Here is a 17572-nt window from a genome sequence, read left to right on the forward strand (position 1 = left end):
TCATGCTTTTCATCTGGCTCGTCCTGATTGGCCTGGGGGCTCTGGTGAGGGTTCGGTGACCCCTCCTCAAGGGGGGGGTACTGTTGTGAATTCTGCTTTTGGGCTCCCTCCGGTGGTTGTAGGTGGTAATGCAGTTGTCTCTGAGTTGCAGTCCTGGTCAGGTGTATATGCTGATTGCAGTTCTGACTGGGGTATTTAGGCGTGCAGGATTCATTAGTCCTTGCCAGTTGTCCATGGTTGTTGGGAGGTTTTGGTCCTGGTTTGGTTCCTTCTGCCAAATCAGCAAAGATAAGTGTCTGGTTTTGTTTCTGTGGCACACATGCTGTGTGCTTAATAATTCTGTGCTATTCAGTGTTTTTTTTTTGTCCAGCTTAGATTGTGTCAGTATTTTCTCAGTCTTGTTGGATTCTCTGGAGTGGCAGATATACATTCCATGTCTTTAGTTAGATTGTGGAACTTTTTGTATTATCTGCTGTGGATGTTTTTGGAAGGGTTTTAATACTGACCGCTTAGTATTCTGTCCTATCTTTCCCTATTTAGCTAGAGTGGCCTCTTTTGCTGAATCCTGTTTTCTGCCTGCGTGTGTCTTTCCTCTCCTACTCACAGTCAATATTTGTGGGGGCTGCCTATCCTTTGGGGTTCTGCTCTGAGGCAAGGTAGTATTCCTATTTCCATCTATAGGGGTATTTAGTCCTCCGGCTGTGTCGAGGTGTCTAGGGTTTGTTAGGCACACCCCACGGCTACTTCTAGTTGGGGTGTTAGTTCAGGTTTTGCGGTCAGTACAGTTTCCACCTACTCCAGAGAAAGTTCATGCGGCTCCAAAGTCACCGGATCATATCAGGGAAGTTTTCGTGTGTTTTGAAGGTCCCCTCGGTTCCCATTTAAAGAAGGAGGTCAAGGAAAAGATTTGGAAGGACAAATTTGTGGAGATTTTCTCCCTTCTCTCTTTGGAAAAATTTAACTTGGATAAAGGGAAGAAGGATGATAGCAAGAAAGAGGAGGAGGAAAAGAGACGTTGGCGTTTGATTCCGCAGACGTTTGTGAATTGGCAGCAGGCGTTTGCTATTTTGGCCAGTGTGATAGGGGAAAAATTCCCGGAAAATTGCTCTGGTCTGTTTTGTTACTTTGATTCCATTGGAGAAGCACATCATACGTACGGGGGCCAGGCTTGGCTGCGTTACAATGAACAATTTAGACAGCGGTAGGCGGTTAGGCCCGAGATTAAATGGGATCAAAAAGACATAGGATTGTGGTTGAAGGTGATGGCCCCTGTGCGGTACGGGCAGTCCTTTCAAGGGAGCGGGGGGGGGAGTAGTAGTCAGCAGTCAGGATACGGGGGAGGAGGAGGACGGGGTTCACAGGGGGCAAAAGAAAAGACGGGTATGTGCTGGCAGTTTAATGACGGCCAGTGCAAGTACGGCACTACCTGCAAGTTCAAACACGTATGCTCCCATTGTAGTGGGGCCTCACATGGGGCTTCCAAATGTTTCAAAAAAGCAAGGGGCAAGCCATCAGTAGGTAGCGGTCATGGGGGTGACGCCAGTGAGGCTTCAAAGGATGGCCCCTTATCTAAATAGATATCCGGAACGGTTGAAGGCGGGGGTCATTAGAGACGGTTTTGCTGAAGGTTTTAGGATTCCTCGCCCGACTCATGCGGTCCCCTTATCTATAAAAAATTTGAGGTCAGCAAGTTTGCATGCGGATGTTGTTTCGGCTAAGTTAGCGAAAGAGGTGGAGTTGGGGAGAATGGCGGGGCCTTTTAGTTCGCTGCCTATGGAAGGGGTCATTATTTCTCCGTTGGGAGTGGTGCCTAAGAAGGAGCCGAATAAGTTTTGTTTAATTCAGCATCTGTCCTACCCTAAAGGTTGTTCCGTGAACGATGGCATTGCGGAGGAATTGTGCTCGGTTGTATACACATCGTTCGATGCGGCGGTGCAGTGGGTTCGTTTGTATGGGGCGGGAGCTTTGATGGCAAAGACAGACATCGAGTCTGCCTTCCGGCTTCTGCCGGTACACCCTGAGAGCATTCCGTTATTAGGTTGCTGTTGAAAAGGAAGTTTTTATTTGGACAGGTGTTTGCCTATGGGCTGTTCCATTTCTTGTTCGTTGTTTGAGACTTTTAGTACGTTTTTAGATTGGGTAGTTAGAGACGTTTCTGATGTTCCTTCAGTCATTCATTATTTGGATGATTTTTTGTTTGTGGGTCCTCCAGAATCTGCTGTATGTGGCAATTTGCTGGCCACCATGGAATGGGTTGCCAGGCATTTCGGTGTTCCTTTGCCACAGGAGAAGACAGAGGGCCCTTGTACGGTTTTAAGTTTTCTCGGAATTCTCATCGATTCAACAAAGATGGAGTGTAGGTTGCCCGAGGATAAGTTGTTGTTGCTTAAGCAGGAGGTGCTTAGAATCGGAAAAATGAGAAAAGTGATGTTGAAGGAGTTGCAGTCGTTGCTGGGTCGACTGAATTTTGCGTGCCGTATCTTGCCTATGGGTCGGATTTTTTGTCGCAGGTTGTCCAGGGCTACGGCGGGAGTCCGTGCAGCTCATCACTTTATACGCTTGAGCAGAGAGCATAGGGATGATTTGCTAGTTTGGCAACGTTTTTTGGAAAACTATAACGGCAGGGCATTGATTCAACAGGAGGATTTGAATGCCTTCGATTGCGAAATTTATACGGACGCAGTGGGAGGAGTTGGTTATGGGGCCTATTGCGGAGGTAAATGGAGTGTCGGAGTCTGGCCAGTTGGGTGGCGACAAAACGGGCTTACCAGAAATTTGGCGTTGTTGGAATTGTTCCCAATTGTGGTGGCAGAGTTTATTTGGGGCGACGTTTTTAAGGATCAACGGGTTCGCTTTCATTGCGATAACTTGAGCGTGGTGTCAGTAATCAACAGTCTATCTTCTTCTTCCTCCCCTGTGATCAGGTTGGTTAGGGAATTGGTGTTGAGGTGTTTGGAATTGAATTCTTGGATTTCGGCGGTGCATGTGCCCGGTGTCCAAAACACTATAGCCGATGCTTTGTCTCGTTCGCAGTGGGATCGATTCCGGGAACTGGCACCAGATTCGGAACCTACAGGAGCGGGATGTCCTTCGCATCTGTGGCAGATTGTTACGGACGGGGAGGTCAGTTGATCCAGGCCTCGTTATCTAACCAGACGTGGTCGGAGTATGAAGCTGCTTGGCATATTTGGGAAGGTTGGTTGGTCCAATGCGGCCCCGTTGAGTCCGATGGCGATAGGACTATGGCGTTGTTGGCATTGATGGGTAAGGCGGCTGAATGGGGTTGGTCCGTGTCAAGGTTAAATAAAGTTATTGCGGGTCTGGCATTTGGTTTTCGTTTACAAGGTTTAGCTGATGTGACAAAAGATTTTGTAATCAGACAGGCGTTGAAGGGTTTTCGGAAAGGCAATGTTTCTTTTGATAGGCGCAGGCCGATTTCTTGTGGGATGCTGGAACGGCTTGGGGAGGCTTTGGGGAGTATTTGTAGTTCTCAGTTTGAGATCGTACTGTTTCGTTTGGCCTTTTCTTTGGCGTTTTTTGGGGCTTTGCGCTTGGGGGAGTTGGTTTCACCGAATAAAGAAAAGGCGGGTGGTCTCTTAGTGGAGGATGTCGATTTTTGGGTAGGAGGTATTGTTTTTTGGATCAGGCGTTCTAAGACTGACCAGCTCGGTAGGGGTAAGCGAGTGGTGTTGGGAAGAGTTGGCGGAAGTGGGATGTGCCCGCAGTACTGTTTGGAGGCTTACTGGAGTTCGTGGTCCCTGAGGGCAGGTCCATTGCTGCGGCACCAGGATGGGCAATTCTTGTCGTGTTTCCAGTTTACGGCTATATTGAAAAGAGTTTTGGGTTTGTTGGGGTTAACCCAAAGAATTTCGGGTCGCACTCATTTCGAATTGGTGCAGCATCCGAAGCTGATGGTCTGGGTTTGGGCGCGGATGTGATCAAGAGAATAGGCAGATGGAGTTCGGATCGCTATCTGTCCTATGTTAGGCATTAAGTATGGGGTTTTTGGTGGCAAATTATGGCATGGTGTTAACCGTTGTTATGTTTTTTCAGGTCGAACCTCCCTCCTGGCCTGGATTGTCGGACATTCATTTGTTCACTGGGGTGCTCTTCGGGCAGATGCTAGGCCAAATGGTAGGCAATTGGGTTTTGTCCGGGATTCCGTGGTTATTAGATGGTTGGGCTTTCGGGGTATGTTATGGAGGAGTTTGTTGGCGGAATTTTCTAACGCCGCTAGACTGGATCGACCCCCGGACATTTTGGTGGTTCATCTTGGAGGAAATGATTTGGGTATGAGGCCTGTGAGGGAATTAATTTGGGATATACGTTTTGATTTGTTAAGGTTGTGGGTATCTTTCCCGGGTCTTTTGACAGTTTGGTCGGACATTGTGCCGCGGCGGAAGTGGCGTGAGGCACGTTCTCATAAAGGGATTAATAGGGCCCGGGTGAAGCTGAATAGAGCGGTGGCAAGTTTTGTGTCTCGGAACAGAGGTATTGCCACATTGAGACATTTTGAGCTGGAGGCTGGGGTCGGCAATTTTTGGAGGAATGATGGTGTACATCTTAATGATGTAGGTATGGATTTATGGGCGCTCGGTCTACAGGAAGGAGTAGAGAGAGCCTTGGTGGCGGTGGGGCAATCACGAGCCTGAGGCGGTCAGGGCTGTTCGTGTGTGGCAGGGGGTGGGGTTCTTGGAGTTGGTGATGACGTTTTTATGGGGTTGATCTGGCTTTGGTTTACGGGCTCTGGACGGGGAGTTTACCTCGGGAGCTTTGGGGTTTGGTTTGCCCAAAATGGGTTACATGGTGCCCTCGAGCTGGTGGTCACGGCTGAGGGTAAAGAAGTGTTTGGTTTTAAGTTTGGTGGTGGCTTTCTGCCAATTTTTGAGCCAGATTTTTCTTAGCTCCAAGAACCCTCCCCTCAAGGTTTTTTACATATGGTATACATGTTGTTATTCATGTTATTGTTTGTTTAATAAAATGGCCGCTGTGGCCAAATTATCCAAAGAAATTATGTGTTGTGTCTTAATTTTAATGTTTGGCTGGAGGAGTGGTGAATGGTGCATAGGGTATGGGGGGGGTTAGGAAGATTGGGTACGGAGAAGACCCAGTCTTGGCAATACGCGGTCAAGAGGGGGGGCTGTAATGGGCGCAGCTTGATGGAAGCCCCCACATGACTGCATTGCCGAGAGGAGGAGTTGGAGTTTGAATAAAAATAGGGATTGTTACGGGATTGGTGGGATTTTAAATAGGGGGGGCGTTTTTAGTGGGACAAGGAGGCGGGGGCCAGAATAGTGCGGGAAGAAATCACTTCTGACGTGACTGAGGAGGAGAGAAACCCACCCTCCCTCCCTTTTTGTTTTTTCGTATCAGTTTGAGAGAATAGCTTTTGGCGGAGGGTCGTCTGGGGGTAGGTTTTTTCGGTTTAGTCAGGGCAATTTCGAAGGGAATTTTTTGTTTACATCGTCACAGTGGCAGGTTGGCGGGGGGTGGGGTTCTTGGAGTTGGTGATGACATTTTTATGGGGTTGATCTGGCTTTGGTTTACGGGCTCTGGACGGGGAGTTTACCTCGGGAGCTTTGGGGTTTGGTTTGCCCGAAATGGGTTACATGGTGCCCTCAAGCTGGTGGTCACGGCTGAGGGTAAAGAAGTGTTTGGTTTTAAGTTTGGTGGTGGCTTTTTGCCAATTTTTGAGCCAGATTTTTCTTAGCTCCAAGAACCCTCCCCTCAAGGTTTTTTACATATGGTATACATGTTGTTATTCATGTTATTGTTTGTTTAATAAAATGGCCGCTGTGGCCAAATTATCCAAAGAAATTATGTGTTGTGTCTTAATTTTAATGTTTGGCTGGAGGAGTGGTGAATGGTGCATAGGGTATGGGGGGGTTAGGAAGATTGGGTACGGAGAATACCCAGTCTTGGCAATACGCGGTCATGAAGAACCAAAGATTCAGGTATGACGATATCCAAAATGCCCAATCTTCCTTTCTCTCTTTCCCTCATCTGCCACTGGGGGGGAGCTTAAAGAGACCCTCATACACATTAGTTAGTTGGTTAGTCCTACTAAGATAGGCGGCTTCAGCTGATGTATACAAAATGACGTGAGTTGTGGGTGCCAACGCTTTTCTTTGCACTACGTTCTCATATTAGGTTGTACTATGCTTTTTATGGTATAGCAGTACCGCGGTGTTAAAAATCTAAATATTTTCTTTCAAACGTGATCTGGTAGATCAAACCCAATCGCCTCCTCATCCCGCCTGCAAAACTACCGATGAATATGGCTTTTTGCACTGTATACGAAGTTAATATGTGCATAATCTGTTGGCTCCCTACAGGATGGGATTAATTGTGCGTTAGTTTTAAAATATCGACTATATTAGAGGAATATTTTTTCGATCCACAAACTTCACCTGAATGAAATGTTTTGATATTTTGCCAGAAAATGAAGGAATTAGCGACACTTGGACAGATCTATTTGCATCATGTTTTACATAAGCCTCATAATTTCCACAAAAACGTGTCTGTGCAACAACAAGTCACAGCGTGTAGTTTGTGCACAATCTCTATCTGAAGACTAAGGGCAGGATTGGAAGGTTACTGGATGTCTTAAGATTGGAAATATACCAGTCTGAATCATGCCTTTAGTCTTATGGATTCCACCCAACATCCCAAGGAAAAAAAAGGCTGATGTGACACAATTTAAACTAGACAGAATTATTGAGCCGCATGCATCAGCATAGTCTGACACGTCAAAGCCATGGCACTCCTATGTATAGCTGGAATTATTTTGGTGCCAGTAGGTGGCAGGAAAGCTGAGGGTTTTTACTTCATGAGTGAGCTGAGCATGCGTTCCTTTGCCTTGCTTGTTGAATGCAGTGACATATTCCTGTGGGAATGAACGATAGTTCTCAGCTTCATACTCTGCAAGTTCTACAATGAAGTGAACGACAGTACAAAAAGAGAAAAAAAAAGGACAACTTTTCGCCTCGACCAATAAAAGTGAACAGTAAAATCACATACCGGATGTGTTTCCAGGGCTTGCTTCAGTAGGAGATCCCCAAATATTTCTTCACAGTATTTGGACATCTTGTACTGTTGATATTTGCTAAAATATAAGTTTTATAGAAGAACTATTACATGGTGCTTACAAATCAGTCGCTAAAAAAAATAAATTAAAATAAATATTTTCTTAAAGCAAATCTGACCACTCATACTTGTTAGACAGTGGAAATGGGGTAAATCAATAATAAACATGGAGCTGCGGACAGAATTTGTTTCCACTCTTTTAGACATCTGTAATTTATTTGCTTTTTATTTATTGTATGAGGAAATTCTCTTTACGCTTTTACAGATTTTCATAGTTTGCTGAAAAAACCTTAATTTCACATCACACTTGGTAGTTGTACTCTCCCATAAATCTTTTCTAACCAAGAGGAAAATCTGACCTCAAAAAGGAAGAGGGGAAACTAGTCTCATTCTAATCATCTAGTGATTGGGAAAAAACAAGCCACTGAGAGCGGATCATTCACATATGATGTGAAAGGGCGAAACATAGGATATTCCACAACTAGACTGCTGTTACAGTAAAGAATCCATTTCAAAGTTAATTTTTCTTTTTTACAGGCAAGTCACACCATTATGCTATTTGAAGACCCTACTTTCCCACTTCCCAGTGGTCATATATCATGTTCACACATCATCCCTGGGGCCAGGTCATAGAGGCTGTCAGGGCACCATGGAAGTAATGGCAAGGGAGCAGCAGGGGATTGGTTTGTTATTTTACATCTTTTTGATCATTTTTACACCTAAACCTGCAATAATGACAAGGGGGCATTCCTTACATCTAGTGTAAGGAAGTTTAACCGTCATCACAGACGGAGATTCTTTACTGTAAGGGCAGCGAGACTATGGAACTCTGACAAATGAAGGGGTAATGGTTGATTCACTATAAAAGTTTAAGAGGAAATGTTCCCACGGCGCTCGCGCTGACATCAGAAAGGTGAAGTGAGTTCATTGGCCGTGAACTTCTAATCCCCGTCTGACGGCACCGCGAGCAGGAGAACTTTCTCACGCTTGCGGTGCCCTCAGACAGGGAACAGAAGTTCACACACATGGTGCTCAGTTTCTCAGCTGGATGACAGGCTGCATGGTTGCACCTGACATCTGGACCCGTCGTGGGACAAATGGATTAAAAGCATCTCTGCGGAAAGGTGAGGAATACTGTTGTTTTTTTTAACCTCTTTTGCAGATGACGAGGGCATCGGGGGAATGGGCGAGGTCATAAGTATTTTTTAATTAAGAACATTAAAGGAGTCTGTGTCTTTCTTTCAATTAAAGAACTTTTTTCTGGGTGTCTGTGTTTTCTTACAATGTGATTATGGGGTTAGTAATGGAGGCATCTTATTGATGCCTCTCCATTACTAACCTCGGGGCTTGATGTCACCTGACCCAACCCACTATCACCCCACTCCCCTACAGGGTAAGTAAGAGCGAGGTCAAGTGCCAAAACTGGAACATCTTAGAGATGCGCCTTTTCTGGGGCGGCTGAGAGCTGATGTTTTTAGCTGAGGGGGGCAGTATTCACGGCCCCTTCCTAGGCTATTAATATCAGCCCGCAGCTGTCTGCATAGCCATTGCTGGTTATTAATTATAGTAATGAATAAAGATTTACAACTGGAATATTTCATTCAGTGATATCCAGGATGTGGGATATTAGTGTTCCCTTTATTTTTTTAAGCAGTGTATATATATATATATATATATATATATATATATATATATATATATATATATATATATCCTATGTGTATATATCTATTCTATTCTAACCTGTCAGTGTGATTTTACTGTTTGCGGCACATGAATTGCCGGCTTTTCAAAGGACACTGGTGCGTAAATATCGGACAGCATTCGCATGTTCTGAGTGCTGTGCAATTTTTTTCTCGCACCCATAGGCTTGCATTGGTGTGTCTCGGCCCAGTCTCGGTGACAATCGCAGCATGCTACGATTTTACACGCACGCTGAATACGCCCGAGAAAAAAAATGGTGATGTGAGCTGCCCCATAGTTTAACATTGGTCCGAGTGCTATGCAATGTTTTCTCGCATAGCACTCATCCGTATTCTATGGTAGTGTGACCCCGGCCTCAGTTTTAGGCAACACCAGCAGTTTTTAGTTTTTGGCAATACCAGCACTTTTTATGTAAATGCTATGGGCAACAAAAGCACTTTTAGTTAGATCTGTTTTTATGCAGTTGACTTATTATACAGTATCTGCAGATTTTGCTTCCCTTTACAGAGCACAGATTACATTTTTGGATTAGGGTGCGGGACATGGAAGGAAATTAAATATTCTTCTTTACAAACTCACAAAAAATACACAATATTTCCAATGATGGAGAGAATGAAGACGAGTACCTGCAATGATTCTCAAATGACAGGATTACAGGATATTCCGACGTGACAAATGCTGTCTCCTTGATGGCTTGTATTACATCCTGTAAAAATGACCAGAGAGGTAGGATTTTTAATGAGTCTTTAATGTCTAAATAATCGTAGCGGGTAATTATGCTGAGAACTGCAGCCAGAAGCTTCTGTTACATAACGTACAAATCCAGCGACACAATAAAACCATCTGAAGTGTAATAAAATGATATTAGAACAGCAGGTCCAATATCAGCTCTAAAAAGAGACAAGGGATTGTATTTACTCATCTGACATCTGGATTTATTTGCTAGCCTTCCTTTTAGGGTTAAAGATTGCAATAAATCACAGTAGTACCGTGCACAGTTTGGCAGGACCTGTCACTTGCTATAAATATGGGGTTTTTTTTTTGCTCCAAATGCCACTGTTCTCCCAAAGCTGTTGTTGCTATTCTTTGATTCTTGCACCTCTCTTGAGATATGACCCTTCTTCCTTGTAGATAGATTTATTCTAGTTAGTCAAAGGAGTGTGATTCTGTAATTCTCATGAGGACGCCCATAGAGAACAATTAAGGACCATGCCCATTTGGATAAAAAGACTGCATTTACGTACAGATATGAGGCGCCGTATCTCAGGAATATACAGACGCAGGAACAAAACAAAAACAGATTCAATAGACCAGCTGGTTAAAGAATTAATATGTACAGTATTTATGGCTAGTGATAGGTCCTCTTTAATGTGTACATCTCCTGGTTTACATCCACTGATCAAACTCCATAAACCAGTCTATATAAGGTCTTATGCATATGGTACTACTATGCGCACGGACTGTAGGGAGAGGTACTTAGAGTTCCTAAGGTTCCATCTCAGGCTGGGGTCACACTTGCGAGTGCAATGCGAGAAATTCGCGTGAGTCTCAATACCCGGCACTGCCGCCAGCACTCGGGACCGGAGCGTGCGGCTGCATGTATTTATATGCCGGTCCCGAGTGCCAGCAGCAGTGCCGGGCATTAAGATGAGAGACTCGCGCGAGTTTCTCGCATGTGTGACCCCGGCCTTACACAGACTCTATGTGTGCTCCATATGGCACCGATTCTCCTCCAAAAACAATGCTCTATGGAATCCAATTTAACAGGGAAACAGTTTTTCTCTTAGGTTTTCACTCTTTATGTAAAAAACAAAGAAGCTATGACTGTGGCTCCATATTAAAGAATAGGCACACATAGTTATAGTGTGGGCCTGCAGATTTCTAGAAGCTCCAAATTATGGATTCATACATGTGAGTATAAGGTATAAGTAGCAGCAGAGGTGAATCGGTCTTTGAGCTGTTTCTTTACTAAACTGTTTCTAAAACCACATTACAGTAGTTTTTCCTTCAGCCTTATGGAAATTTACAGATATTTGCCCCTATTTAACATGGCATCACAATGCGAATTTCAGCCTTACCGCATTTGTATCTGAGACGTTATTTCCAGTAAATGCAAACCGTTAGGAAAGAGCAAAGTTAACACTGGAAGTAAATATGGCATGACGACTTGGCACAAATTTCCAAATGCTAGAAGTATTGCAGAACGTCAGCCTCATTTTCTCTATAACCTATCTATTCTTGTAACATGTTTGCACTCGCTACGTTCAATAAAATACAATTCTCATGTCTCAGATTTAAATCAAGTTGATAAGTAGAAATAGTAGGTGTTTGCTGCGCGGGGAGACCAAGTTCATGGTTTATTGCCAAATTATAGCCTGAAAAATAAATCGCCAGTTCTAGTAAGTGAAAAAGCATCTTAGGGTATGACATCTCCATTACCGTTTCCTTAATATTTCACTTATCATTAAGAAGTTCAAAAAGGAGTGTCTGCAAATGATTCTTCCGTAATCCCTTCTAATTCTATACTTATTGGTGTGTGCTTATAATACTCACTGATCACAATCTTCTCTGGTCCGGACTAGCACAAGTATGGAGCAGAAGTCACGTTCTCAGTGTTAGTCTATGGAGCCGTGTTCTATTGGGTAACACTGGGGAAGCAGCCACTTCCCCACACATTAGATGCTACACGAGCCAGCAAAGCTGTGGGCTAGAAGAAGAGGATCGGGGCAGTGCTGTAAACCACAGACGACAGCGATCAGTAAGTACCTCAATACCCCTACACACCATTAAATCAGAAGGGTTTACGGAATAAGAAGAATGCTGAGACTTTGCTTTAAAAATGTATTTATTTATGCAAAATGCGTTAACTAAGAAACCATCGGTGGGCATGTTCTGACGGGTAGTTTGGTACTCTAATGTCTGAATTTTTCTGAGCTGCTCTCAGATAATATATAACCACCTCAAAGTTGAGTTGAACTTTGATGTGGTCAAAACACAGCTCAGAAATACACAGATGCTATAGGTGAACACTCTCTGTCAGAACCAGCTCACTGACAGATTCTCTGTTAACTCATTCTGCAGCCATTATAAAAGCCAAAGGGGGCAAACCTTTTACTGAAACCAAAATGCAAAAATGCCACCAAAGGTGTCCATATCTTTTAAAACCACAGAATTGAGACTACGGCTCGAGACGATCCAATCAGGCAACACCGTACACTTCATAAAATATAGAATATATTGTTAACACTTATATACCAATACCGTAGACGTAAATGACATGAAATTGTACAGTATGGTGCATTGCAGATAAATGGATTCACGTGCAACACTACTAATACCTTGAAGAGGATGTCTGTGCACATCGCCTTCCCATGTGTTATGATAGGCTCCTGATCTTCACCTTTACCATCCCAGCAATCCAATTCAACGCACCTTCATTGGAAATAAAAATATATGTAAAGTCCAAATATATAAATGCTAATTCCACAATGAAAAGTTTTTCCAGTAGTTATCAGTGATTACGCGGCTGCCGTTTCTCGGTTATTCCTACTTGAAATCTGTGAATAAATTGGCAATTGAGTGTTACCAGTTGGGGGGGTGTCCATACACATGATACTGCCTAGTCATGTCTGACAATGCCAGGCGGTGTGGACACACCCCTCTGATAAGCAGAATGGTAACAGCCTGTAGGCGGTCAGAGGATTAAGGCTGTAAGCAATAGAAACCTCTTAATCAAAGAAAACTTAAAAGGAATCTGTCAGCAGGTTTTTGTTATCTGAAAACAACATTATTTAGGGGAAGAGACCCTGATTCCAGTGATGTATCACTTACTGAGCTGTTTGGTGCACTTTTGACAAAATCCTTATTATCCTCTGTTAAAGGTCTAGCAGTGCTCAGAATACTGAGCTGCGTATAACCCCGCCCACACCACTGATTGGCAGCTTCCTGTGTACACTGTGCATTGTCAGCAAGCAGCCAATCAATGGTGGGGGCGGGGTCACACAGATAAGCCTGACAAGCTCTAGTCCTCTAGTGATAATCTCCTGCTGATTAAACACTGATTGTATTGAAACTACAGCACACATACTAATGAGTGACATATCTCTGGAATCAGACTTTCTGCCCCTGCAACATGCTGCTCTCAAATTAAACTGCAAAAACCTGCTGACAAAGTCACTTTAAGAAAAATGCCCACATAGAGAACTGTGGTTTATTGAGATGTAGTTTTGTAATGTTTTTGGTTCAGAATACATTTACTGCCCTTTTTGTTGTGTATCTAAACTGTAAATTACCTTGAAAATCAGTACACTCAATAAGATATACCATTACTGCACGAAAACGTTTATTAATGTACTGGCTCTCAGCATAAAGTATAAAACATAAAAATAAATATCAACCTGCATCCAGCTAACAGGACCTGTCTGTACATCTCCACTGAAGATTTGCCTCCGAACTGTCTGCCGGTAAGGTACGTATTGTGGGAGGAGCTAATAAAGTAGTGCGCCAGTGGGTGCTCCATCTCCTGGTACAGCTCCAAGCGGTCTAAGAAGACTGGCGCGTTCTCATCAGACATCAAATATCTGCAAAACCCATCACTAGATATGTGGCCTGAAAAAAGAAGAAGAAATGAAGAAAGAGACGGCCTTGGTCTTTATCGTTACAGCACACAGGGCTATCCGTAATTCAGCGAGATGACTTCTGTCTGGCTGCATGCCGCCTAATTTTACATGAGACAAGAAGAGGCCAAAGTAATTGAGATTAAAATCGCATTGCGAGCCGCGGAAATTTGGAACCTGAGCTCCATCTTCTAGGTCGCGGTGTCAGTACAAAGTCACATTTTCAATGAATGTTTTGTCTGGATTACATTTTGGATCTCCGTTCTTACAGACGAGATGTTTTCAGTGTAAATGAAGCCGGTGGTATATGAGTCTGGGCAGGTTATCAGGAAGCCCATATGGCTTCTAAACAAGCTGTGGAGTTGGAGTTGGAGCCCATTTTGGTGGAGTCGGGGTCATGGAAATTGAGGAGTGGGAGGTTTGGCTTACCGACTCCATAGCCCATATGGCTTCTAAATTGCTCTATTATGCATGCCCACTGCCGGGCTAAAGGCCTCGCTATTTATGTCGTTGGGGTGCCAATGGGCATGAGCAAAATAATTACACCTGGGAAGTCGTCCTGAGTCCAGACAGCCCTACCTCTTCGCTTCCATTCTTCATCAGGTTCATACATCTCTACGATCTGCATGGCCCGCTTAGTGTCAAAGAACGGGAACAAGATTTCATTGAGCCGGGGGTCTCTTTGACTCTACACATGAAAAGGAAATTAGAATTAAGCAATGTGCGTGCTCATCACAGAGCGCTACATACCTGTGTCATAACAATGGCTGTACCTTAGGTCACTGTCAGCATCATGGTCATTTGCTAACAGCTATATTTGCACACTCCACCCATGACCCATAGACATGCATGCCCGAACTAGGGTGTCCTGAATGGGGGCGACACTTCTGGTGACAGATAATCTCCCATGAAAAGATTGGGCAGGGTGAAATCAGTATGCCCGATCCTTGTTTCTGGTGACATCTGCCATCAGGAGAGAGTTGGAAGAACCCCATATACATTAGAAGGCTTACAAGTCTCGCCACAATCAGCAGGTATGGCCAATATTTATCTATCCCATATAGGCATAGGGTTGTCCGACCCTGCGCTGTGGATCTAGGGCCGGCCACCCATGGTGGTCACCATACAGTCAAGTCCTGTTGTTTGGGCACTAAGGCCAGTGACTGACTGCAGGGGTCAGATACAAGAAAAGGGATGTCATCACATACCTCATATGACACAATGAGCTGGGGAGAATACATCATTTAATTATTTTATCATCCCTCGTGTTTGAAATTTGGGGAGGTAAATTCGGACAAACCCTTTAAGTTGATTTTTCTGTATACCGGTAATTATTTTAAAGAAAAAATATATCTAACATGCAAGCACATCCGACAACACATAACCATGAAGCTTTTATTAAAAAAAAAAAAAATAAGCTAAATAGTGTAAAACATTTTATATTCCAAGAAGTGTATTTGTTCACTATTGTCAGATTGAGGCATATAATTGTGATGTAGGTGGATAATCGATAGCAAATCATTACAAGGAATCTATCACAAGGTTTTTGCAACCTGAGTGCAGCACAAAATAGAGACCCTGATTCCAGCAATGTGTCACAGACTGAGCTGCTTTCTGTAGTTTTCATAAAACCACTGTTACTTGGATAACACCCGAGCATGCTCAGATAAGACGATATTCGAGCACGCTCGCTCATCACTAATTGGGACACAACTCAATCATTGAATTCAGGTTCAGCATTTAGTCCCATTGCTACCAGTTTATAAAACTTGATTCCAGCTCACCTAGTTGCTCCTTGCTCATCCATCTGGGGCTCAGACACCGGCCTCACCCTGGCCTCACATCACGGAAAATTTAAAAAAAATTGGAGTCCGGCTCAACAGGACTGGATTTTCCTTTTCTTTTTATTTTTCAAAAGAAAATATGGTGCATACAAAAGAAAAATTTACATGGTCGACTTGACCCAGTCGACGCGTTTCGTCTGCACTAAGCAGTCTTACTCATGACTCATGAGTAAAAAGAAAAAACAAAAGGAAAATCCAGTCCTGTTGAGCCTGACTCCAATTTTTTCTATTTTCCACAGCAACTCATCCACAAAGTGAGGATCACGTAAAGTTTTCTATCCACTGGCTAACACGGTACAAAGACATATAACTTTCCAGTCTCAAGATGGAGGTCACCGTCACCCAAGTGCTGAGGTGCACATGGCATAAAAGTCGCCAACGCTCTGCTGATTCAGTTACTGCAGAGCCAAACCTCTTCTGGATCAATGTCACGACATAAATCTGTATGCCAGGCGCTTAATGGCATATGTGTCCATGGCCGAGCAGATGCCTTACATCACCAAGCACAATGCAAGGGTTATGTGTTTGAATTTGTTTCATCAAGGTTAAAGTGTAGGCGGATGAACATTGCTGGCAAGTTGCCCTTAAGTATGATTAGTAACTAAAGTCAAGCACAAAGATTCACAAGACACAGGTCCATTTTAGTAGACCATTTTGGTAGTCTGAGGCTGCCAGACCAGTGCCCTGCAAACCTCCTCCTACCTGGCACTCTTCTGATTAGTATGCCCATTGCGTCATCATGCTGCAATGATTACAATGATTACGTCGCACCCGGCCTAATATTCAGAAGAGGGATCGGGGATCCAGGCTGATGGGAGGAGGTCACAGGGATCTAGTCTGCACTATCAACATGGCTATTGCTCAACTCCATCAGTAACGCATGCTACATCCATGGCCGAGATCTAGGAACGGCGTCAACAGATTAATATTGTTTTACAGAACTCCAGTAATTTTATCTACAGCCATATAAAAGCAAGGACATGAAAAAAAAAGAATGTTCTTGAAATATAATAGAAATTGCAGTATTATTACGTTTTTTGTATGTATTAATGATTTATTTCTTCGTATAGTGAAACAAAAGATCATTTTTTTTAGTCTTTGATTCTCCAGATTCACCCTATGAAACGCCTGCCATCGGGAATTCTCACCACTGTTACAGATGGCGGCATTGTGCGCGGTGCCAGGCTACGGGCCATGTAGGAAGGTGAGCAGGACTAAAAGTAACAACTAAAAAAGGAAAAGCCTTTTTTCATTACCTAACAGGGAGTTGGAAAATCTGATCTGAGGTCAGGAATCTTGAGGTTTTCTAAGTGAATTGGATTTTGGAAGGAATCCCATAGTCTTGATCCAAGACTTGTGTTGGCAATGTGTCCGTATTATGGGGATTGCCTGGACTCGTGATTATTTTATTTTGCTTTGTCTCTTTGCTATGCGGAGTTTAGACAAGAGATTGAAAGACTGTTTGTCCGTAAAGGAAAAACATCATTTTATAGGATTCCTCAAAAATATATATAAATAATGCTAATTGCTGCTGTACGTACAAGTCTTGTGAAAGTATTCACCCCCTTGGCATTTTTTATGTTTTGCTACCTCACAACCTGAAATTACACCGCTTTTTTTGAGGATTTGCATCAGTTCATGAAAAGAACATGCCTACAACAGTGCATATTTGGTTTTCTTTTTATTGTGAAGCAAATAACAAATAGGACAAAATAACTATAAACTTCAGTGTGCATAACTATTCACCCCCTAAAGTCAGTACTAGCTAGAGCCTCCTTTTGTGGAAATTACAGCTGCAAGTCGCTTTGGATAAGTCTCTATGAGCTTTCCACTGGGATTTTTGGCCATTCTACAAGGCAAAACTGCTCCAGCTCCTTCAAGCTAGATGGTTTCCTTTGGTGAACAGTGATCTTCAAGCCTGACCACAGACTCTCAATTGGATTAAGGTCTGGGCTTTGACTGGGTCACTCCAAAACATTTACACATTTCCCTTAAAATCACTCGAGTTGCTTTAGCATTATGCTTTGGGTCATTGTCTTGTTGAAGGTGAACTTTCATTCCAATCTCAAATCACTGATAGACTGAAACAGGTTTTGCTCAAGAATATCCCAGCATTCAGCACCATTCATCTTCCCCTCAACTTGGACCATTTTCCCTGTCCCTACTACTGAAAAACATCCCCACAGCATGATACTGCCACCACCATGTTTCACTGTGGGGATGGTTTTCTTCGGGAGAACAGCTGTGTTAGTTTGGCGCTAGACATAGCGTTTACCTTAGTGGCCAAGGAGTTCAATTTTGGTCTTATCTGATCACAGCAAC

General features: G+C 43.5%; 1 protein-coding gene across 9 annotated transcripts in view; it reads right to left on the reverse strand.

Annotated features, from left to right (window-relative positions):
* Positions 1 to 17572, reverse strand: part of PLCB4 (phospholipase C beta 4) — a 329182-nt gene that overhangs the window by 95056 nt on the left and 216554 nt on the right. For 6 of the 9 annotated variants that reach the window (XM_077282628.1, XM_077282632.1, XM_077282626.1 and 3 more), the window contains 6 exons: positions 13986 to 14094; positions 13188 to 13398; positions 12129 to 12222; positions 9417 to 9496; positions 7021 to 7105; positions 6827 to 6886 (listed from right to left, as the gene is read on the reverse strand). In XM_077282628.1, coding sequence (XP_077138743.1) covers positions 6827 to 6886; positions 7021 to 7105; positions 9417 to 9496; positions 12129 to 12222; positions 13188 to 13398; positions 13986 to 14094 — 639 coding nt within the window. The remainder of the gene's footprint in view (positions 1 to 6826; positions 6887 to 7020; positions 7106 to 9416; positions 9497 to 12128; positions 12223 to 13187; positions 13399 to 13985; positions 14095 to 17572) is intronic. The other 3 variants (XM_077282633.1, XM_077282630.1, XM_077282629.1) reach the window with 1 other exon arrangement.

This window comes from Ranitomeya variabilis, chromosome 2, assembly GCF_051348905.1.
Source record: "Ranitomeya variabilis isolate aRanVar5 chromosome 2, aRanVar5.hap1, whole genome shotgun sequence".
Taxonomy (NCBI): domain Eukaryota; kingdom Metazoa; phylum Chordata; class Amphibia; order Anura; family Dendrobatidae; genus Ranitomeya; species Ranitomeya variabilis.